This window comes from Mobula birostris, chromosome 23, assembly GCF_030028105.1.
Source record: "Mobula birostris isolate sMobBir1 chromosome 23, sMobBir1.hap1, whole genome shotgun sequence".
Taxonomy (NCBI): Eukaryota; Metazoa; Chordata; class Chondrichthyes; order Myliobatiformes; family Myliobatidae; genus Mobula; species Mobula birostris.
In genome coordinates this window covers 56,859,051-56,884,351 of record NC_092392.1, presented here as the reverse complement: position 1 = coordinate 56,884,351, position 25,301 = coordinate 56,859,051, and the positions used below count along the sequence as shown (strand labels likewise).

The following is a 25,301-nucleotide window of genomic DNA, read 5'->3' as shown; positions in this document are numbered from 1 at the left end:
TCTCTCAGTGCAGTACAGCACAGAAACAGGTGCTTCAGTCCAATTTGTCCGTACAAACCAAGAAGTTTAACTCAGCTTGTCCCATTTGCGTGTGTGCGGCCCATATCTCTCGAAACCTTTCCTCTCCATGCACCTACTCAAACGTGGTTTAAACATTGCAATTGTCCCCTCCTCTACCAGTTTCGCAGGCATCTTGTTGCATATACCCACCACCCTCCTCCTCATGTCCTGTTTAAATACTTCACTGCTCATCTTACAGCTCTGTCCCCCAGTTTTAGGCTCCGCTACACTGGAGAAATTAGATAGCAGAGGGGAAGGACCTGTTCCTAAAACATTGAGCGTGTGTTTTCAGACTCCTGTACCTCCTCTCTGGTGGTAGTAATGAAAAGAGGACATGTCCCAGATGGTGAAGAATCTGAAAGGTGGATGCTGCCTTCTTGAGGTATCACCTTTTGAAGATGTTGTCCATGGTAGGGAGGGTGGTGCCCCGGCGGAGCTGGTTGAGTCTACAACCCTACGAGTGGTTCATCCTTAAATCTGCCACCCTTTTTACCAGTGACTGTGTGGGAGAATGTGTGCTGTGGTTCCCCCCCACATCCCATTGACATAGCACCTTGCATGACCGTACTAAAACAGCCAATGATGTACATCAAAACCAAGAGAGAGAGAGAAGAAGAAACCACGACCAATGTAATAACTTCGTAGTTGCAAGGATGGAAAATGAGTAGGGAATCAGCATGCATAACAAGATCCCACAAGCAGCAAATCACAATGAGGCCACTCTCAGGTTGGAGGGACTACACCTTATATTCCATCTGGGTAGCCTCTAACCTGATGGCATGAACATCGATTTTTCTAACTTCCGGTAACTTCTTCCACCCTCCTCTCTTTTTCCATTCTCTATTCTGACCCTTTCCCATCTCCTCACCTGCCTGTTATCTCCCTGTGGTGCTACTCCCCCCTCCCTTTCTTCAGCCACGGTCAGATTCCTTCTTCTTCACCCCTTTACCGTTTCCGCCAATTGTCATCTCCCAGCTTCTTACTTCATACCCTCCCCCCTCCTCTACCCACCTATCTTCACCCTCATCTGGTTTCACCTATCAAATTCTGGCTTGTAATCCTTCACATCCCCCAACTTTTTATTCTGCCTATTCCTTTCCAGTCCTGAAGAAGGGTGTCAGCCCAAAATATCGACTGTTCATTCTTCTCTAGAGGTGCTCCTGATCTGCCGAGTCCCTTCAGCATTTTGTGTTTGTTCCTGTAGATTTCCAGCATCTGCAGAATCTCTTGTGTTTGTAACAAGCAGATAGTCTGTTTTTGTGGCCATGATTGAAGGATGTTGGCCTGATCTCCAGTGGTTTTGGTCACTGCTTTGTAAGGCCCCTGTGTTGGTCAACTCCCTCAGGAGACACAGGTAATTTGCAGTCTGTGGCATAAAGCCTGAGAGCTGGAATCCTGGGATCCTCACTGGCAATCCGGACAGTGACAGATCTGCTCACTGCTTCCCACTCTTGTCCTCAGAAACCATGCCACTCTGAAACTGCCATTGCCACAGCCAGTTGGGCAGAAGGTGGGCAATTTAAAGAACCGGGTAGTGGGCGCACCTTCTCCTGAAATGGGTAGACCAGAAGAGGAACACTACTTAAGTGGGGTCCCAGTGAAGGGGAACCCACAATCCCACAAACCACACACCATCCACCTTCCTGCCAACCTGCAGAAGGAAGTCCTGTTCCCTGATAGTCAGTCACGTCCGAACCCACAGACTAGAGTAGAAGCCTCAGCCAATCAGTAAGGATAGGCAGCAAGACCTCTGCCACAATTATTCTGAACACTGCTGCTCCACAAGATTGCATCCTCAGGCCTCTTTCCTACATCCTGTACACTCAGACTGTGTGGCCAGATTCTGCTTTAATACCATCTACAAATTTGTAGATAATAGCACTGTGATAGGGTGTATCTAGAATAGCATTGAGTCAGAGTACAGGAAAGAGACGGAGAGCTTAGTAACTTGATGTCACGACAACAATCCTTCCCTCAATGTCAGCAAAACAAAGGAACTGATCATTGACTATGGGAAAGGGGACAGTGTTCCTGCTCCTGTCTACGTCAATGATTCTGAGGTTGAAAGCTTTGAGAACTTCAGGTTCCAAGGAGTGAACATTATCATCAGCTTATCCTGGTCCAACCATGTAGACACCACACCTGAGAAAGCTCACAATTCCTCTACTTCCTCAGGAGGCTAAAAAAATGTGTCCTGTTCCTGTCAACCCTTTCTAATTTTTATTGATCACCATAGAAAGCACCCTATCTGGATGCATCATGGCTTGCTATGGCAAATGCTCTGCACAAGACTGCAAGAAACCGCAGAGAGTTGTGGACACAGCTCAGCATATCACAGAAACCAGCCTCCCCACTATAGATTCTGTCTATACTTCTCGCCGCCTCAGTAAGGCCCCACCCACAATAGACATCCTCTCTTCTACTCTTCCACTCTTCCATTGGGCAGAAGGTACAAAAACCAGAAAGCACTTACCACCAGACTCAAGGACAGTTTCTACCCCGTTGTTATTAGACTAGTGAATGGTTCCCTAATGAGGTAAGATGGACTTTTGATCTCAGAATCTATTTTGTTATGATCGATCTTGCACCTTATTGATTACCTGCATTGTACTTTCTCTGTAGCTTTTGCACTTCATCTTGCATTGTTACTGTTTTACCTTGTACTACCTCAGTATACCATGTAATGATTTGATCAACATGAATAATATGCGAGCTTCTCACTATACTTCAGTTCATGTGATAATAACAAAAGCCAATTCCAATTCGTGTTCCACAAAACTGAGGGACTATGAGGTAGGGCAGACTAGGACTTTATTTCATGGGGTGTATAGGACCTTATAGAGATGTATAAGATCATGAGGGGCTATAGGCAGGGTGAATGCACATAATCTTTTTCACGGGAAAGGGAATTCAAAAACTAGAGTACATACTGAGAGATGAAAGATTTAAAAGAATCCTGAAGGGCAACTTCTTCATGTTGAAGGAGGTTTATATGTGGAATAAGCTGCCAGAGGAAGTAGTTAAGGCAGGAACAATTAATTTTCAAAAGACATTTGGTCAGGTACATGGATAGGATGCTTTGAAGGTCTTGTGGTCCAAATGCAGACAAATTGAACAAGCTTAGATGGGCATCTTGGTCAGTAGGCATAAGTTGGACTGAAGTAACACGCACAAAATGCTGGAGGAACTCAGCAGGTCAGGCAGCATCTTTGGAGAAGAACAAACAGTTGACACTTTGGACTGAGACCCTTCATTGATTGTTTATGCCTCTTCATGGACACTGCCTGACTTGCTGAGTTCCTCCAGCATTTCGTGTGTGTTTCTCCGGATTTCCAGCATCTGTAGAATCTCTTGTGTTTATGAATTGGACTGAAAGAACTGTTCCCCTGCTGTTGGACTATGATTCTATAAGAAGATTGGCCAAAGCAACAGGATGAATTTCTTGCCCGCTTTTGAACATGACTACTGGATCCCTCATCAGGCAAGGAGGGCAGACAGGGCAGACAGGGCCTTAGTAAGACATTTCACCTGAGAAAGACCACCTCCGCCAGACTAACACTCACATACTATTGACAGTTTTAAACAATATTGTCTGGTTCTAAGCCATGTTTTTCCTGCACAAGGACAATCCCAGTGAAAAACAATTACTTTTCATTGATACACAGAATGCAAGCTATATTAATTGTTTCATATGGATATCTTTATTAGACTATTTACATTTACAAAGAGTCACTAACTTCTAAGATGAATTCAAGAGTCAGGAATGAAAGCAAAAAGATTCTGGGAGGGATTAACTCAGGCACACCAGATTGAAGGAGGGAGCTGAAAAAGCAGAGAGACTTAAACATGGTTGCTTAATTCAGGAGGCCATTGGCAGGGTATTGTGCAGGGGGGGGGAGGTGCTGCGAGTCAGGGGAATGAAAATTTGTCTGTATTGTCTGGTAGCCCCACAGTAGGCAGCAGAGATAATGAGAGCAAGCCAGCATGAGACTTGTTGGAGCAATGGGAACATAGGGGCTCACTGGTGTCAAAGTGCCCGAGGTCCTGAAATGGAGATCAAAGGGCAGGACGCTGTTGAGCAAACAGGGTTTAGTGTGTTATATAATACAGGTGACAGAATTGCGTATGAGCTGAGCTGAGCAGAGACTCATTCCACCGAGATGCAACACAGAGCGTCATAGGAAGTCATTCCTGCCTGTGGCCATCAAACTTTACAACTCCTCCCTTGGAGGGTCAGACACCCTGAGCCAATAGGCTGGTCCTGGACTTACTTCCTGGCATAATTTACATATTACTATTTAACTATTTATGGTTTTATATTGCTATATTTATACTCTATTCTTGGTTGGGGCAACTGTAACGAAAATCAATTTCCCTCGGGATCAATAAAGTATGACTATTTCTACTATGACTATGTAGTTCTGTACAGTTTTAGTTACGATTCCAGCAACATGACTTACAGCTTCGTCCTTCAGTTGCAATACTCCACCAGTGTAAAATCATATTTAACAAAGAGTAATGACTCTATGCTGGTAAAGTATTACAATTAATGGACAAAGTAGAACTCAGCACAGAAACAGGCTAAGTTTATGCCAGCTGTCAAGATCCCATTAAAATGAATCCCATTGGATTCTCCCTCCCATAGTCATCAATTCCTGTTCATTGTGCCATTCACCTACATTCCAGTAGTAACAGTGTGATCACTCGAGTTGAGTCTGGCGTTCTGCTAAGGGGATGTCTATTGGTGGTTCTTCAGGTGGCTGTAGAGGCCGAGCTAAGATCCACCTATGCTGAGGGGCTTCCAGACCTCACAGTCCTGTCCCCTTCACCACCTGCAGATCACTACGGAGCTTGATCCGAGTTGTTAGGGTGAACTCCCTTAATCGAGAATGCCTGTGTGTGATTTTGTTTAACATGGGGAGGCTGATACATGGGCCACCACCACACGGTCCTTGACGGATAGGGGACCCTTCGCTGCTCAGCGTACCTCCACCTTCAATGGCATTACGATGTATCATCGCCTTCTGCCGGCTCCATAATTGAGGTGCTGGTTGAATCATTCTCTGTCTGAAACCTCCCCGCTTGACATTGCCACCATGGTGACCCTACCACGAGCTAAGTGTCAGATGGGGTCACAGGAACTCAAAAGGTGACAATCCTTGGAGAAGAGCGACATTGTAGATTGTGCATACTCACCTCCTCCATGGATTACGTTCATCCGTACACAATGTATGAAATGTGGCTGGCACAGCCTCTGGGTCAGCCACTTGTGGCTTCAAATCCACACTTTGTTCTCATGGCATCATCATCATCATCAGGTGCCATGCCCAGTTTGAGCTTTGACTGCCATGGCCCACCCACTCCTGTTTCGGGTCAAGTGGATCAATTCATTGGTATTTATTTCCAGTTCTCTGGCTGCTGTCTCCATCATCATTTGTTTTTGTCTTCCTCTTGCTTCCCTTCAATCTTTCTCATAATTACTGTGCATTCTAACTCCTCTTTCCTAATCACATGTCCAATGAAGTTACGTTGTCTTTTCATGATCTCATACATTATTTCTCTTTTTGTGTTTGCTCTGTTCATGATATCTTTGTTAGGTATTCATTTCATCCATGATATTCTTTGCATCCTCCTCAAAAACCACATCTCTGCTGCTACAGTTCGTTTCCTCATGTGACCAGATATTGTCCAACATTCTGAGCCGTATAACATGGTATATGGTATAGGAGGAGGACAATTGGTCCTTCATGTCTATGCTAGCTCATGAAGCATTCCCATCAGCCCCATCTCCCCGCTTAATACCCAGTAATCTATACGCCTGTTAACTCCCCCGAATCTCCTGCTGTCCAGCCACACTAGGGGCAATTGATGTCAGGCAATGAAACTACCCTCCTGCAGGATATAGAAGGAAATCTCAACACCCGGAAGAAGCCCATACGGTCGCAGGGAGAACATGCAAGTTTCACAGAGACAGCCGTGGGGATGGATCAGGATTGAGCTTGTGTCACTGTAGCCCTAAAGTGTGATCTCAACAAGCTGCACTACTGTACCACGCCAATATATTGAAGTAAAATACCTACCGGCCAACATAACAGGGTCGATAAATGTGTTTGTTCATCTGTCCCTGAAGTATTCAGATTCAGATTTATTTATCACATGTACATTGAAACATACAGTGAAATGCAGACATCCCACCTCTTCCGGAAGCTCTGGGAGTCTCCTGCATATTGATAGCGGCTCCCTGATGCCCGGAAATTATACACAATATCCCGGAAATCGATTTTTTTGAGAGGGCAAGGGAGAGCAAGAGGGAGAGGGAGAGGGAGAATGAGAGTGAGAATGAGAGCGAGAGCGAGCATCCTGATTGGTCTCTCTTCGTGCTAAGTAGACCTATCAGTTTTCTCTGTGGGCGGGCTTTACAGTCGACCTCAAAAATAATGACAGTGTTGCTCGCTGCACTGTTTGCAACGGTGACTTTTCTATTGCCCATGGTGGGTTAAAATGTAAAAGACATGTTGAGGTGAGTTTAACAGGTGTCATTCGTTCATTAGCATAGCTATCATTATTTAAACTAGCTGGCTAGCTGCTAAGGAGCGACTCTATTGATGTCCTACGTGATGAGGCCAAACTCCCTGTAGACTTGCTTAAAGTTGTAATAGAATAAACACGATAATATAATACAATATAAGTACATTTTTAAATGTCACATTTTCTGCATATACCCGACTTGGTTTACAGATTAGTCAAAATCATTAAACAAAGTATTACATACACCCTTGAAGGTTGACCGGGAGGGGGATATAGGGTTGCGGGGAGGTGGGGGTGCTACCTCCCTGAAATTAGTTCTTGCAGGGTGGGATGTCTGGAAGTGTGTCACTTGTGTTAACAGCTAACACACTCCAAGGATGTGCTGGAAGTAGCCCGGAAATGTCACTGCACATTTTGGCACCAACATAGCATGTCCACAATGGAGAGGTTTAAACGTTTAAATATCTCAATGTGCATTGTGTACATCGTATCAACCTGTAATGTCAGTGACCAGCATAAACCAACATTATATTCAGTGAGGGCTCCAACTGTGATTTAATAAGGAATGAATGCCAGGCGAGGAATACTCGGAATGTGCTGCCAACCGAGCGAGACTGCAGCGCAGCATTGCAAGAGCAAACTCATACACAGCATGAAAGAAATGAAGGCAAATGTCTCCAGAATCAACAAATTAAATCAAAGCTCAGCAGCACTAGCTTGCTTGTTCGTGAATGGTGGAAGAAAATTGAATAAGTGTGACTAGTAATCTCTGAGGTCCCCAGTGTTCATGGATCCTTCCACGTAAACTTGCCACAGTTCATCATGACCTCTATCAGTTTCCCACCAAACCCCAGCCACTGAAGCCAGGTTTCAGCTTATTTAAATAATTCCACGTGATATCAAGAAATGGCCGAGGGTGGAGGATACAAACAGTGTCCCAGCAGTCGTGATAAAGGCATCCCTGAGGATGATCCATTCCTCTGACAACCTGTTCTGGTACATTTGCAACTCTGGCATCTACTCAACAAGGTGGAAAGGAATTGAGATTGGAAAAATGGCTAATTACCACCTCTTCAGTTGATTCTCAAGCAACGCCATCATTTTCAGGGTAAACGCTGACCTAGGTCAAAGTGACACTGTTTCTGACCAACACGAGCAAGGCACCAAAAAACTGGGATTTCAATGGCAAACTGGAGCCACAGCCTACATCAAAGGAGATGGTTCTGATTTTACAATAGTTTGTGGCTACAGGAATTCTTCAGGACCATGTCCTGGGACAGTCATCTTTAGTGGGTGAGAGTCTCTAGATTCTATGGGAATTCCTGCCTCTTCAAACCAATATCTCCAATACCTCCAAGGCAAGAATCAGGGGTGTGATAAAACACTCTCCATTTGCCAGGCCCGGTTGGTAAAGACCTTTGTATTGCCTATTTCCTCCTATATCATGAACACTTATGCATCTGCACAAGCAGGTCTGTCTCTACAGCTGACGTTGGGGTGACCTTGATTCTGAAGTCAGTATATGTCGACTGGTTTCCCAATTGTCCTGTGAATGAGCTCTACACAAGTGGGAAGTTTGTTGGCGGTGAAGCACAACGTTGGTGAGAAGCAATGGGATAGGAGCTGGGAGATGATGCAGCCTTGGCTGCCATCCGTAAGCGTTGGGAACTTATGGTGGACATCACCCTCTCACCACTTTGTGAGCCCTCTATAACTGGAGCCTTTTCATCCATGTGGCTGGATCCATCTTGGAACATTCATTTTAAACAAAAACTACTCATTCACTCAATACGTGAAGGTGTTGCCCATTTCTGAGTTTACTGTCTCTAAAGAGCCACGTACACATTCACACAAGAGATTCTGCAGACGCTGTTAATCCAGAGCAACACACACAAAATGCTGGTCAGGCAGCCTCAATGGAAATGAATGAGCTGTCAACATTTCGAGCTGAGACCCTTCAACTGAACTGGAAGGGAAGGGAGAAGGATCCATAATAAAAAGATGGGGGGAGGAGGCGGATACGCTGGAAGATGATAGGAGAAGCAAGGTGGGTGGGAGATGAAGTAAGGAGCTGGGAGTTAATAGGTGGTAAAGGCAAAGAGCTGGAGAAGGAGGATGGGAGAGGAGAGTGGAGTGGAGCATGGCAGAAAGGGAAGAAGGAGAGGCACCAGGGAATGGTGATAGGCATGGAGGAGAAGAGGTAAGAGGCAAGAGGGGGAATAGAAGAGGAAAGGCAGAGGGGTAGAACACTGGAAGGAGAAACTGATGTTCATGCCATTAGGTTGGAAGCTACCAAGGTGGAATATGAGGTGTTGTTCCTCCGCCCTGAAAGTAAGCTCATCATAGCAGAGGAAGAGCTCATGGACCAACGTGTTGGAATGGGAATGGGGATAGGAATTAAAATAGTTGGCCATCAGGAAATTCCACTTTTTGCAGGTTGAGTAGAGGTGCTCAAAAACGTGCACCCCACCCCCAATTTATGTCGGGTCTCAGCAATATAGAGGAGGCCGCAACAGGAGCACCAGATTGTTATGTCCCCAACACAATTTGCAGGTGAAGTATTACCCCAACTGAAAAGATTGTTTGGGACCTTGAATGGAGGTGAGGGAGGAGGTGAATGGGCAGGTGCGCATTTCTGTCACCTGTAGGAGTATGTGCCAGAAGGGATATTAGTGAGGAGGGGTGAATGGAAAAGGGTATCACAGAGGGAGCGATCCCTTTGGAAAGCAGAAAATGAGGGAAAGGAGAAGATATGTTTGATAGTTGGATCCTGTTGAAGATGGCGGAAGTTGCAGAAAGTGATGTGTTGAATACAGAGGCTCGTGGGAGGGTAGGTGAGGACAAGAGGAACTCTATCCCTGATGAGATGATAGAGTGCAGATATCTGGGAAATAAAGGGGATGCGGGTGAGAGCAACATCAATGTTAGAGGAAAGGAAATACTATTATTGATGAAGGAGGACATCTCTGTTGTCCTAGAAATGAAAGTCTCATCCTGGGAATAGTTGTGGTGGAGGTGAAGAAACTGAGGAAAGGGCATAACATTTTTACAGGAGATAGGGTGGGAAGAGGGATATAAGAGGTATAGCTGTGGGAATGGGTAGGATTGTAAAAGATGTAGGTAGGCAGTTTGTCTGCAGAGATGGAGAGAGGGAGATTGAGAAAAGGGAGAGAGGTGTCAGAAACGAGCCAAGTGAATTTAGGTTAGGATGGAAGTTATACATTATTTATCAGTGCAAATTATCAGTCAGCTACCTTGGGTTTAAATCCACAGTATGGCACGAAGGGGGAGTGTTCAGCCCATTGAGTGTCAGTGCTGGCACATGGAGCATTCACCATTCGCCCCCATGCCCCACTTACTTCCTTGTAATCTTCTGTCTCTCATGTGCCCATTAATTCCCCCCCCCCCCCGAATTCTCTTATCATCCAACCATCCTAGTGCTAGTGATATTTGACAGTGGCTAATTCAACTTTCGAGAGGATGGGGCACAAGGAGATGCAACAGGCCCTTTGCCCTTTAAGTTTGCACTGACTATCTATCACCCAATTAATCCTGTGTTTCACTCTCCCGACATACCCTTCAACTCCCCCCAGGTTCCATCATTCACCAGCATACGAAGGCCGGTTTACCTACCAAACCACATGTTTTTGTGATGTGGGAGGAAGTCAAAGCAACCAGAGGCAAGTTCACAAGGAAATCATGCAGAATCCACACGGACAGCACCCGAGATCAGCATTGAAGTGCTGAGAGGCAGCGGCTCGACCGGCTACACCACTGTGCTGTTCAAGTGAACTGGACAGCAAGAGTTACTTTCAGGCACTCTGCACCGAAGTTGCTCTTCTAATTGGCTTCTGAACCAAGCAACTGTATAGCAATAACTATTACCTATGAGAGGATGTATACGGTGGGAGCGGATGGCAGCCAATCAGCTCACTGCGAGTGGTTGGTCAGTTAAATATTTCAAAGTCTTCATTTCAGCAGAGCTTGTTTTTTGCCAGTGCACACTCCAGGGACAGCAGGAAATGCTGCAGCTGCAGGTGAATGAGAGGCCCTGAAGCCAGGAGGTGAGATCTACTCTGCTCTGGAAGAACAGGAGGGTTCCGTCCAGGATCAACCAGTCCAGTGAGATCTCCACACACTACAGTCTATTGCCTCTCTCTGACACCAGTGAAACATCTTTCCATTAGTGCTCAATCTACAGTGAAACCCTGATAAAAGATACCTCCTCCAACTCCTATTTATAGCAATGATCAGGCTATATAATGGGCAGGCTTTTTGACAGGGGTTGCATTCTATAATGATCAATTTCTAAAAGTTAACATCAAAGTCTTGTTGATAAAGATAAATAAAATGATAAGCAACATAGATGAACAGTCAGTGCCTTTTCTTCTCATGGCAATAATGACTAATACAAAAGAGCATATTATTAAGATGATTGGGGGAAAGTACAGGGAGTATCTCAGAGTATTTTATTTTACACAGAGACAGGTAAGTGTATGAAACACACTGCTGGTGGTAGGGACAGATACATTAGGGACGTTTAACAGACTCTTAGATGAAAGAAAAATAGAGGGCTGTGTGTGAGGGAAGGGTTAGATTGATATTGGAGTAGATTAAAAGGTCAACACAATAATCTGGGCCAAAGATACTGTACTGTTCTATGTTCTATGTTCTATTCTACTATTAGTATTTTCTATAATGAACCGTTCCTACAAAGGTCAGATTATAAATGGGCAGTTTCTATGATGGGTGCATTCAATAGTTGCTGGATCTGGTAATGTTTGGGCTCTCTAAGGAGTGGAATTTTTTGATGAATATTTTACATAATGGTTGTATCCAGCAATAGTCTGTTCTACAATCGTCCAGTTACAACATGAATAGTTCCTCTAATAGGAGGTTCTGTAATAGGCAGATATATACAATGGCATTTTCCCTAAAGGGAATTGACTTTCCCTATAATGCACATTTCCAGAAGATTGATAATTCCCAAATCAGAGGAAATTCCTCCTCTATTTTTAGTCTTACCATATTATGTTATATTACCTTATTGTTCCTCTCACATGTCTATCAACTCCAACTGAGATTCTTTGTGCCATTGACCAAAGATTTAATTTACAATAATCAGTTAACCAACCAAAACATCTTTTGAAGTTATGGGATGATAACAGAGTACCTGAAGGAAACCCACCCAGTGTTGGGGAGACCATGTAGTTTAGCAATTTGTCAGAATCATAATCAGGCTTATTATCGTTGACTGAAATTTGTTACATGTCAGAAATACTCTTCTGCACACTACTGTTGCAGTGTGTGGTTGTTTGGGTTTCTGTCGCCCTCCTATTAACTGGAAGAAGTCTGGCTCTTTTCCTCTGGCCTCTCAATAGCAAGGCGTTTTCACCCACAGAGCCACGACTCACTGGATGCTTCTTGTTTTTCGCACCATTCTCTGTAAACTCGAGAGACCATTGTGCATGCAAATCCCAGGAGATCAGCAGTTTCTGAGATACTCAGACTACCCCATCTGGCACCAACAGTCATTCCATGGTCAAAGTCACTTAGGCCACATTTCTTCCCCATTCTGATGTTTGGTCTGAACAATAACGGAGCCTCTTGACCATGTCTGCATGCTTTTATGCGTTGAGTTGCTGCCATGTGATTGGCTGATTTGATATGTGTGATAATGAGCAGGTGTATAAGTGTACCTAATAAAGGTGCCACTGAGTGTATAAGTAGTACAAAAAAGGAACAAAAATAGTGAGATAGTTATCATATTGTGCGTTAGTGTTCATATAATGAGGTAGTGTTCGTAATGTTCAATAATAGTGACAAAGTGTTGGTGCATGGCCAAGTGGCTACAGCGTTGGTCTAGTGATCTGAAAGTTGCTAGTTCGAGCCTTGGCTGAGGCAGCGTGTTATGTCCTTGAGCAAGGCACTTAACCACACATTGCTCTGTGACGACACCGGTGCCAAGCTGTATGGGTCCTAATGCCCTTCCCTTGGACAACATTGGTGGCGTGGAGAGGGGAGACTTGCAGCATGGGCAACTGCTGGTCTTCCATACAACCTTGTCCAGGCCTGCGCCCTGGAAACCTTCCAAAGCGCAAATCCATGGTCTCACGAGACTAACAGACGCCTGTGAAAAAATAGTGACAATAATGTTGAAATGGAACATTTCATTTAGGGACTGCCTCATTTTACTCTTTCACTAAGTGCAAGGCTGCAGATAATTATTTTTACAAAAGCACCTTTCTTGTTGCTTTGACCAATATCACAGTATCTCTTGAAATGCAGTTGGTGCATGTTGTTTGCTTCATGTTCTTTAGTTACAATATGATTTATTTGCTCTTCAGGAAGTGGAAGATCTCCTCTTGGCCAAGATGAAGGAACTACATTCTAAAAACGGGGCAGTTGTACCTTCTTTACAAGGAGACATTTCATCTTTTAAATGCATGCTTGAGGCAGAGGAGAGAAGGTGAGCATTCTCTGATGAAACACAAATCTTGGCCTCACTTATTAGTTCCGGTCAGTATTTTACACACGGTTTCACCCCAGTTATTAATCGTGCAGTCAGAATGATGCACTCCAGCAGCTTGGAAAGGCTTTTTCAACAGCAACTCTCAAACCCTCGAACCATATGGTCTATCAACCTGAATGGCTTAGCCCTTGGGGATCAAACTGCAGGAAATGGAGCTGTATGTGACCGTTCTGATTGCCAATTTACAGTTCAAATCATAGAGCTGGTTAACCTGAAGGAGTATTATCAATAGAGCAAAAGCCTAGGTCCTCCTACCTAACAGGATTATATGCAATCCATCAGCAGAAGGACTGTCATAGAAAATGACTCTTCACCATTGTTTCCATGGTTAGTACTGAGGGATAATAATTTCAGGCCTTGCCCATGTCCTAAAGAAAAATTAAAAGGCAAAGTAATGTTTATTGCATATCTACATTTTGGGCCAAAGGGCCCATATTTGTACTGTACTGTTCTATGGTCTATGCTCTTAAGAAGTTTTATTTCTCAGGCACCTACATAGAGAAATCACATAATTAAACACGTGTGCAGAGGTGCGATGAAAATTTTCGGCAGCATCACAGGCCCATAGCATCATATAAGCAGCATGCACAAGGAAAACAACATTAAACATAAATTGGACAGAACGTTTACAAGAAAGAATACAATTAGAACAAAAAAGAGTCAATTTTAGTGCAAAATAATTGAAGTGGTCATACATGTTGCTCATCTGTAGTGATTAGGATTATGCTGTTGGTTCAAGAACTGAATGGTTGAAAGGAAGTAGCTGTTCTTGAACCTGGTAGTGTGAGACTTCAGGCTTCTGTACCCCTGCCCAGCAGTAGCTGCTAATAGGCGGCATGGTCTAGGAGGTGGGGATTGCTGATGATGGATGTTGTCTTCCCACGGCAGTGCCTCCAGTAGCGGTGGGGTGGGTGCCTGTGATATATATTGGACAGAGTCCAGTACTCTCTGCAGTTTCTCATGTTCCTGAGTATTCAAACTGGTGCACCAGACTAGGATGCAAACAGTCAGGATACTTTCAAGAGTTCGTCTGTGGAAGTTTTGTTAGTCTGTTCTGTGACAAGCTGAGCCTCCTTAATCCAGTAAGAAATCAAAGACGCTGATGCACTTTCCTTATGATTGCATCTATGTGTAGGGTCCAGGACAGATCATCCGATATTTTAACTCTCATTGGGAATTTTCTTTCTTGAGAGTGAGGTAAATGTCATTATTATTTTCCCCAATATTTCCAATAACTGTGGGAGCTAGACTGTATAAGAATTTAATAAACAGAGTCAAGCAAAGATAGATAAAGCAGACAAGAGTTATAGACATACTGGAAGCAGACAAGAAAGGAGAAAGGGAAAAAGAAACAAAAAAATCTTGTGTGGTGACATATCCCACCGTGATGAGCAGAACCGTGGTATTGATACAATTCCAATGGAGTCACAGTTCTGCTCGTCATGATGGGATGCATTAACACAGGAGGCATTTTGGTTTTATGAGCTGCTCTCTTTCTTTTTTCTCTTTTTCTTGTGAGCCTACAACTTGTCCTTTCTTTAATCTGTCTTTTCAATTAGGCTGCAACTCTCCCCTTCTCTTAGATTATCTGTCTTTACCTGTCATTCTTTCCTTTATCTCTGTTTTGTCCCTCTTCCTTCTATCAGCCATTTTCTATGTCCTTTACTCTTATGTTTCTGATAGAATAGTAGAAATCAACAGCAAAAAATAGACTGTTTTGGCACATCAAGATTTTACTGATCAGAAAGGCTATTCCCACTTCCTGGCTCTCAATCCACAAGCGTGGAGTATACAGTTCTTCAAATAATTGTCCAGAAACATTTGAGCTACAAGAAGGATTTCTGCCTCAGGAAGTTTTTTCTAATTCCCAAATGTCTTTGAGTTGAAATGAAAATGAAATCCCCTCATCCCCCCTCTGTGGTTCTACCAATTACTTGAGTGATAATAATTGCCCGCAATAGCCACATCCCAAACACAAGTTACAAAGGGAGCTTTCCTTGAGGGTATTGTAAATATATTTTTATTTTCCCCAACATTTCCAACAGCCTCAAGTTAGGCTCCTTATTGGAATTTAGTAAAGAATGACAAGCAAAAACAAAAAAAAAAACAAGGGAGAGTTGAAGACTCACTGGAAAGAGACAAGAAAATATCCTTGAGTTATCTCCTCTCTGCCTAAGGAAGTAATGCCTTTCTTTCTATTTAGCCGAATCAAGCCTTCCATAGTTTTAAGCACATCCATTAAATCTTCTCTCAAAATCCCTTGTTCTAGAGAAAACCATTACCAGCCTTTACTGGGGATTATAAGCTGCAGTAGGCCATTCAACCCTTCATGCTTATTCTACCATTCAATAAAATCATGCTGATTCTTTCCTTTAGTGTCCCTTTCCAGCATTAACCCCATATCCATTGATTCCCTTAATACCTAAAAGCCTATCAATCTCTGCTCTGAATGTACACAGCACCTGAGCCTCCACAGCTCCTCATTTTATGAACAGTGATCAATTAAGAAAGCGGAGAAGTAACAAAACCTGGGCGTTACTTGTCTCTTTCTCCTAGAGGAGGGATATAAGTTTAAGGTGAGAGGGGGAGATTTAACAGGATCTTGATGGTCAATTTGGTTATACAGGGGTTGATCAGTATACGAAACAACCTGCCTAAGGAAGTGGTTGAGGCAGGCGTACTAACAACATTTAAAAAAATATTTGAACTGTTACATAGATAGCAAGTGTTTAGAGAGATATGGGGCCAAACATGGACAAATGTGATTAGGTTGGATGGCATCAGCATAGACCTGTTGGGCAAAGGGCCTTTTTGCATGTTGTGTGATTTTATGAATCTATGAAAGTTAGCTGATGAAAGTTAGCATGCAGGGGCAGAGGCAGTTAAGAAGGCAAATGGTACATTAGTCTTTGTAGCAAGTAGATTCAAGTTGAAGAGCTAAGATTCTTGCTGCATTTGTACAGGGCCTTGGTAAGGCTGCACCATGAGTATCATGTTCCAGTCTAGGTCTCCCTATCTGAGGCAGGATCTCTCTCTCTAGTGTCTTCCAGTATCTAATATCTTTCTTCCAGAACCTTGCTCTGGAGTGAAGGTTCACTGGATTGATTTCTTGGATGGCAAGGATGACAGTAAAGACTGCGATGGATTCATATTAAGCATAAATTTCTGTCAGGACTGGACATGAGATGCAGGAAAGATGTTTCCGATGGAAAGGAAGTCCAGAAGGAGGGACCCCAGTCTTCAAATTATAATGGATAATCCATTTAGGACTGAGATGAGGAGAAATACCTTCTTCCAAAGAGTGGTGAATTTGTGGGATTTTCTACCACGGGCAGAGTTGTGTTCAAGGCATTAATTATCTTCAAGGGGTTAGATCAGGGGATATGGGAAGAAAGTGGGCACAGGGTACAGATTTTGAATGATCAGATGTAATTTTATTGAATGGTGGGATAGGTTCAAAGAGCTGAATCTACAATCCCAGTCCTGACGCAGGCTCCTGACATGAATTATCAATACATTCCTTTTCCCTCCATAAATGCTGCTTGAGCCAGTAAGTTCTTCAACAGTTTGTATCTTATCTATCTCCATAGAACATAGAACATTTCAGCACAGTAGAGACCCTTCAGCATATAATTTTGGATTAGTCTTTTAACGTACTCTAAGATCAATATCACATTTCCTCCCACATAGCCCTCCATTTTCTATCATCTATGTGCCTAAGAGACTCTTGTGTCCCTAATGTATCTGCCTCTACTAGTAATGTGTTCCACCACACCTTGTGTAAGAAAAACTTAACTACGCTTTCCTCCAATTGCCTTAAAATTATGTCCCCTTGTGTTAGCCTCTATCAATGCCTCTTACATCTTTTACATCTCTTACGAGCCCTTGGCTTGCCGAACAACGGCCAGTTGTGAAACCCCGAGAGCAGGTCCCATTCCCACAAAGAACCATAGTCAGTGTGTAACTCCAGGTCAGGGTCTTCAAAAGAACCCTGAAAGGGAAAAATAAAGATATTAAAGATGGAAATAGAGCTGTTTCTGCAAGCGAAGTTGTCGTTTAGTGCCATCATCACTCTGCTCTGCCTCTTTGCTCTTTCTTCTCTTTCTTCTCTCCCTCTCTCATTTCTCTCTCACCTGGTTCTCTTCCTCACTTTTCTCTCCCCTTTCTTTTCTGTACCACCTCTTTCTCTCTCCTCTCTTTTCTCTGTCTCTCTCTCTTCTCTCACCTTCTCCCCCTCATTCATGCTCCTCCCTGCGATACTCCTTTAAACCTATCTCTTTGGCAAGGTTTTGGTCATTGATCATCTTCTTCCCCCTGTCGGGCACACTGTTGGGCACTGTCAGGTGGATGCCTTGGTATGTTGGGCTGTAAGTGAGTGGAATATAAATGTTGGGAGCTGTCCATTAGTTGGCCAGAGCTGGAAGTTCAGTCTAATCTCACACACCACCCCTGCTCACCCCTCTCTATTCCTTTTTTGATAAATCTGTGCAAAGACTCACCAAGTGAAAATACTAAATATAGCAAATTTAATATAGAATCAGTGACAGGATACTTATGTGTGTGTTCTTTGTTTTGCAAAGGCTGAGAAATACTTCGGTGCCGTGCTGCAAGAAGAGCTCTCCCTGCAAGCCCTACATGCCCTGTCGTCAGACATCATGCGCTCCTGCAAACCGGTCGTCCTGCTGGCAGGCGTCTGCTCCATCGTCCTGTCCTCCTGTGAACTTCCGACCTTGCCCACCGCCCGCCATCCCGAATCCATGCAAGCCCGTGCAGCGGTCATGTGCGACCCGTTCTGCTCCTGTCTCCTGGGCACTTCCGAACCCGCCATCTTGCCCGCCCACCTCCGGGCTCACCACCCGCCCACTGACTTGCCCGGTTCCCCAATCCCTGCCTTCACGCCTGTCCGCCTGCCTCCCCCCGGGCCGCCTGAGCAGTGCAGCGAGCCGTCCAGTGACGCCCACCTGCCTTCCCCTGGCCCGGATGAGCTGCCCGTCACTGTCCCCTCTCTCCTTCTGCACTGCTATGCACCAGTCCCGGTACCCTTCCAATCCTCCCCTGAACCCTTGCCCTCCTGCCGGCCCCCCAGCCAATTGCAACCCTTCTTCGGCTCGGCAGGGCTCTGTGACTTCGGTTACATACCCAAAACCTTGCCCCATATCTGAAGTGCCGAGGTTTAAGCACGAACAATGTATGGGTAAGATGATGAAGACTTAGTTCTCCTCTTCTGTGGTTGCACAATAGACTAATTTGTGACAAATATGAAGTCTATCTTTTATTGTGTTTGGCCTATTTGTTTTCATTCCTGAGCCTCTCAATGCACAGGTGATCCTCAGTATTTTAACATGAGGCCACTGAGATGCGTTGGAAGACTGACTCCAGGTGTACCTGCTAGCTTGGCCCCACTCTGAAGCTGATTGCCATGCCAACAGATAGCATTGGGTTTCCCCAGCTGTTCTCTGGCAACGACCAGTGACCCAGCTCCATGCATAAACACTCTGGCAAAATTGGTTGCCTCATCAAAGCCTTAAATTTGGAACTTACGCATTGCCTATGATTAGAGAGATGTCATCTCATATTCCCCCTCAATGGTCAACCTAATGGCATGAAAATCGATTTCTCTAACTACCAATAACCACTCCCCTCTGTACCCTCCCCCGGCCCCATCTTCTGTTATCAGGCTGGCTTCATTGCCTTTTAACATAACCCTCTGCTCTCCCTCGTGATAAGCCCATCACCCTTATTTTCCTCCCTCCGGTTCTCCACCTCACCTCCTGTTTATTCCATGGTCCACTGCTCCTCTCCATACAGATTCCATCATCTTCAACCCTTTGTCACTTTCACCTATCACGTCACAGCTTCCACTTTTCTCCCACCCCTCATCTGGATCCAACTAACACTCTCACTCCACCCCCTGGCCACCATACTGACTATCTTCCCTCATTCTCTCCAGTCCTGATGACACGCATCACCCCAAGACGTTGACTTGTCCATTTCCTCCCACAGATGCTGCCTCCAGCATTCAGTGTGTGTTTCCGCAGACTTCCAGCATCTACAGTCTCTCTTCTGACATCTCTGTGGCCCTGTCTTGGGTGTGTGAGATGGGACACCATAGTCTGCCGTCAATAACTACCCTGGATCACTTGCCAGCTTGTACTCTTCCCCCTCCTCCTACCTTTAATTGTGGCCTCTGCCCCCTTCCTTTCCAGTTCAAATGAAGGGCCTCCGCCTGAAATGTCGACTGTTTATTTCTCTCCGTAGACGCTGCCTGGCTGGCTGAGATCCTCCAGCATTCTGTGTGTGTGTGTTGCTCAAGTTTTTCAGCATTTACAGAATCTCTTGTGTCTACAATTAACTACCTTCTTTAAAATTCAGAAGCTGCTGTACTTATCTTGACAAGCTGGTGGCAAGGCAAGGGCAATCTCTTACACAAAACAAGGACTCAAGCTGCTAGCAGCATTTACACTACTCTTCCAGCATTAGAACACTGCCCCATGGTACAGAGCAGTTAGACTTGCTCCCAGTGCATTGCTCAGCAGTATCACTTCAGCACTGAGATACTGTCAGATGCAATCCTACTGGTTCTCCTGCATTCCCCCCCACCCACCCCACACAACACAAGTCTCCAGATTCAACATGATCTAATCAAATGGGGGAACAATCTCCTCTTGTTCTGATGTTCCTCTTACTGCGGAAGGAAGCTATTCCCCAAGCGTGTGAAAGCTTTCTGCTACAGAAATTAGACGTGCTCTAGAATTGGAACTGGAACTGGTTTATTATTGTCACAGGTGCAGCAAAAAACTTTGTTTTGCATACCTTCCATACAGATCGTTCCATACATAAGTACATGGAGGTGATACAAAGGGAAAAGCATTAACAGAATGCAGAATATACTGTTACAGATTCAGAGAACGTGCTTTGCCAGTAGACGCTGAAGTGAAGGGCCACGATGAAGTCGTTTGCAGGTTCAATAGTTCACCTTTAATGTGTAGGAGTCTTGGAATAGCGGGACAAAAGTTGTTCAGGTGCTTTCCGCAGGCTTTTCCAGTCATTAGAAAGAAGAAATAAGAGGAAGAACAGCAAAAATACAGTCCAAGCTGTTTTAGTGTTTATCTGCTGCCACCTAAATTCATAATATTTGTAACACCCCACCCTGCTGACCCAATTCAGTAGAGATGGATAATCTCCCTTTAACAGAGCCCTGGGAATTACATTTTCCAATGCTCCAGAGAGTACCTTGGTTCATCACTTTTCCTAGATGCCCACATGCATCATTCCTAGCGTCCTAGGGCGAGTCCATACCACCTCCCTCTCCTGCTCACCGTGCTCAATGGACAGCTATGGCCCTCGGAAATCTAAGCACGTCATTGCTTACTCTGGTCCCATGGACCTGAAAATTCAGAGTTTCAGAGGAAAGCTTAGCAGTGATCATTTCCCAATTGTTTTGTGTTACTCTGGCACCTCCTGAGTATGAGTCACTCACAGCTTGATGTCAGAGGTTCCCAGTGCGTTATCATTCCCCATTAAACATCCCTGTCAGAGCAGCTCAGATGCACTTGGACCATGTTGCTGCCGGAAGACTAATGGGTGGGCACTCGTTGGGCACAACATGATCACCGCAGCATAATAATGTACTCGATGTACAGGGTAAGTTCTGGACCTAAGCTCTATCCTTCGTGACTCTTTGCATTTTCCCTCCACTGTACCAACTTCCCCTTCACTCCATGATCTCCATTTCATCTTCCCCAGAATCATCCCTGGTACTGAAATTACCCCTTCTTTATTCCACCCCACCCCTTCCAATCAACTAACTCCTATCATTCCTGGATGCCAGCACCCATAACGTTTAATTGCTTTGAGGAATCTACAGGCTATTGAAGGAAAGGAATTAATGACGCTACTCAGAAAGGACTAGTAACCCACAAAGCGTTAGGTTTGCTGTCATTGGATGTGTTCTTCCAGTCCTTTCCACAATGTCCATCTCCAAACATCTCACCCAGGTACCTCACCACCACTCCAATACTCCAACAACTGAAGAAGACTAAAGGTATGTTTAATCTCCTGGCGATTTCCCACTAGCAATATCCTGAAGATTGGCAACTCTGTTTTACATCGCTGTAATATTTCCCACTGCCCAATTTTACTTAATTAAAGTCTAATACCTTAAGAGAGATACTCAAGTGAAGAACAGTCACAAGCCTGAGTGAAAGTATTGTTTGTATGAAGCAACAGTTAGAAACATAGAAACATAGAAAATAGGTGCCGGAGTAGGCCATTCGGCCCTTCGAGACTGCACCGCCATTCAGTATGATCATGGCTGATCACCCAACTCAGAACCCTGTACCAGCCTTCCCTCCATACCCCCAATCCCTTTAGCCACAAGGGCCATATCTAACTCCCTCTTAAATATAGCCAATGAACTGGCCTCAACTGTTTCCTGTGGCAGAGAATTCCACAGATTCACCACTCTCTGTGTGGAGAAGTTTTTCCTATTCTCGGTCCTAAAAGGCTTCCCCTTTATCCTCAAACTGTGACCGCTCGTTCTGGACTTCCCCAACATCGGGAACAATCTTCCTGCATCTAGCCTGTCCAATCCCTTTAGAATTTTATACGTTTCAATAAGATCCCTCCTCAATCTTCTAAATTCCAATGAGTATAAGCCTAGCCGATCCAGTCTTTCATCATATGAAAGTCCTGCCATCCCAGGAATCAATCTGGTGAACCTTCTTTGTACTCCCTCTATGGCGAGACTGTCTTTCCTCAGATTACGGGACCAAAACTGCACACAATACTCCAAGTGTGGTCTCACCAAGGCCTTGTATAACTGCAATAGTACCTCCCTGCTCCTGTACTCGAATCCTCTTGCTATGAATGCCAGCATACCATTCACCTTTTTCACCGCCTGCTGTACCTGCATGCCCACTTTCAATGACTGGTGTATGATGACACCCAGGTCTCGTTGCACTTCCCCTTTTCCTAATCAACCACCATTCAGATAATAATCTGTTTTCCTGTTTTTGCCACCAAAGTGGATAACCTCACATTTATCCACATTAAATTGCATCTGCCATGAATTTGCCCACTCACCCAACCTATCCAAGTCACCTTGCATCCTCTTAGCATCCTCCTCACAGCTAACACTGCCACCCAGCTTCGTGTCATCCGCAAGTTGTAGGTCTTTAAAAATAAGCTGATATTTGTTACCATACCAATTGAAGCTGGGATGTATGAAACAAAAATACTTTTTGACACTACTCTTTATGTCTACCCCGACAATCTATTTTTGCTATTTGCACTCTACAATTAGAGACTACTGACTGGTGTTTGCCACAATCACAGTAGGGGATGAGCAGTGAGCAGAAGGGGCCGGAGAGAGGGCGGAGATGGGTACATCGGTGACCCTGCTGATCCCCACCTTGTGATTCTGAGCTGTGACATCCAAAAATCCAGGAGATCACCAGGAGATCATCATGGTGTTCTCCCTGTGCACTTGCATACTATTCCGCCCCACTGCATTCATCTAGGTTTCCAACAATTCTGCTGTGCCTGTAACATTCAACATTTTGTCCTCCCTTTATCTACTGCTCAAACTCACATATCCAACCACAGTAACACCCACAAAATGCTGGAGGAACTCAGCATACAGGGGAATAAGCAGTCGAGGTTTTGGACCGAGACCCCTCCAGTGATGCTACCTGACCTGCTGAGTTCCTCCAGCACCTTGTGTGCGTTGCTCTGGATTTCTAACATCTGCAGAATCTCTTGTGTATATTCAGATTTCCACCCTAAGCTTAAGTAAGCAGCTTTTAAAGGGCAACTATCTAAAAGGACATTGCTTATCAAATTAAATTCATCTGTGATGGAGGCCATTTACAAGCCATAGGACCTGGGCTGTTGGGAGCAGCTACACTGATATCTCTTCTTCTACAGCAATGGAGTGTTGTAATGATGAGCCACAGAAGGATTTCACTGGGCCTCCCACCAGACCTCCGAGCAGCTGCAAAGCTGGGCAAGGCAGCAATTATTTCAACAGCATGCTGAAGGAGCTGAACAAGAGCAGCACATGCAGCATGCTACCTGTCTCCAAGCCACTCATGACAGCCTGCAGCATGAATACGCCCACCGCCAGGTAACCAAAACCAGTTATTAATCCTTTACTTCTTTTTCCAGTGTGGTGTGAGGAGCAATTTGGGAAGAGTTCACCTCCATGTTAATAGTAGGCGGCCGTTGTTCCCAGGAGATTATGGGTTTGTGCCTTCAGTGGACTGTGTCCTCTCCAGGGTACAAGCCTGGGCAGGAAGAGTTAAGGAACTGACTGTTACCAATGCAGTGGGATGTAGTCCAAGGGAAGAGCAAGCTTGGCACCAGCGTTGTCGCCAAGGTTGCCAGAGTGAAGTTGTAAACAACATCAAACTGCCTTAGGGACTCCGGCTCCAGATTTCTTCCTCAGGGTTTACTCCCATATCCTTTCCTACGGGTGGGTATGGCCACAAGGCGGCGGAGGTTTAAAATCAGAGTTTTCCTTCTCCTAGGCGGGCTGCCGTCCAAGGCTGACGAGCCCCACCTGCCCGAAGCAACTGGTTTTGCGGCGCCAGTGGTCCGCCTTTGCCCCTTCTCTTGTCAGTGGAAACAGTTCACCGGGCCTAGTAGCTAAACCACATGTGACGGCCAAGAGTTGGACGTGGTTGTCAGAGGCTGTAGAGTCGCATGCCATTTGGAGCACTTCATAGGTAGTGGGAGCTTATCCCCACTCCCACCCCTAGCTATGACAGCTTTAGGAACCGTGGTGTTACAAGACTGGATTATAGAACAATTCAACATTTATAAGTGGATCCTTTGGTTGTGATTGTGAGCTATGCTTGCATTTATTGTCTAGCCATCATTATGTTTGAAAGGGATCATGGTTGTACATTGTGTTTTATAGATTTGAATTTATATTTATATTTATTATGCTTTTTATGGTTATTGTGTTTTTTATGCTGCGTTGGTTCCGAAGTAGGAATCGTTTCATTCTCTCTTACACTTGTGCACTGAAGAACAACAATAAACAATCTTGAATCTCAAATGTATTGTGGTAATAAAAGCAGAGTGCAGAATGTAGTGTTACAGTGACAGAGAAAGTGCAGTGCAGGTAGACAAATAAAGTGCAAGGGCCACTCTGAGGTAGATTGAGAGGTCATTCACCTGTTAGCGTACAAGAGGTCTATTACAGTCTGATATTAAGAGTAATAAGGGTCTGATTACAGTGAGGTAGAACCTCTCCTTGAGTTTGGTGATTTTACACTCTCAGGATTTTGTAAATTCTCTGCGATGGGAGACTAGAGAGGAGAGACTCTGATAAAAGTAACAGGATACCTCTTGACCAAACGACGTTAATGAACACTTTGGGTTTCAAAAGCAATTCTGAAAATTTCATAGTCACTTTCCTGACACCAGAACTTTTTTTCCCCAAGACATGAATGTCTCCACAGTCTTTTCTTCTGGATTACTGCTTCAGTAAGTATATACTGCCCAATATAATCTTACTAGTTAGTATCTGACCACAGTCTGCAGAAGCTGGATTACCTTCTGCAGAAGTAGGAGTGAAGGCATCAGTAACTAGGACCACAGCTTGAAAGTAATTGCAAAGCAACTGGGAAGTGGGGGGTGCGGGGGTGAAGTGAGAGAGAATTAGTTTAAACTGAGAGTTGTGGCTTGGAATCTACTGGCGACAGGATGGTACAAACAGATTCAATCTTTATTTGCAAAACTAAATTAGATAAGTACTTGGAAAAGAGAGAATGTACCAGGTTGTAGGGTCAAAGCATGGGAGAGGAGGTAACTGGATGCCTCTGTCGAAAATCCAGCATAAACCATGGACTAAGTTTATGATTCAAGGTTATAGTCTATAATGTGATAGAGAAGGAGGGGATTGCAATATTGGGCCGGAGTGGCATAACTTTAAATCATTTATGAATCTTGAGTCAACAGAGTCTTAGAGCACTGCAGAACAGAAACAGGTCCTGCAGTCCCGCTAGTCCATGCTGCACTGTTACTCTGCCTCGTCCCATTGACACAGCCCTCCACACCACTCCCATCCATGTACTTATCCAACCTTCTCTTAGTTGAAATCAAAACCACGTCCATCACTTCCACACTCACTACCCTCTGAGAGGTTCCCCTTAAATAATTCACTTCACCCTTA

General features: G+C 44.6%; 1 protein-coding gene across 1 annotated transcript in view; it reads left to right on the top strand.

Moving 5' to 3' along the window:
• The window catches only part of LOC140186956 (uncharacterized), a 194,278-nt gene that overhangs the window by 129,440 nt on the left and 39,537 nt on the right, over nucleotides 1-25,301 (top strand). The window contains exons 9-11 of the mRNA XM_072241814.1: nucleotides 12,936-13,057; nucleotides 17,701-18,314; nucleotides 23,048-23,246. Of these exons, the coding sequence (XP_072097915.1) occupies nucleotides 12,936-13,057; nucleotides 17,701-18,314; nucleotides 23,048-23,246 (935 nt within the window). The remainder of the gene's footprint in view (nucleotides 1-12,935; nucleotides 13,058-17,700; nucleotides 18,315-23,047; nucleotides 23,247-25,301) is intronic.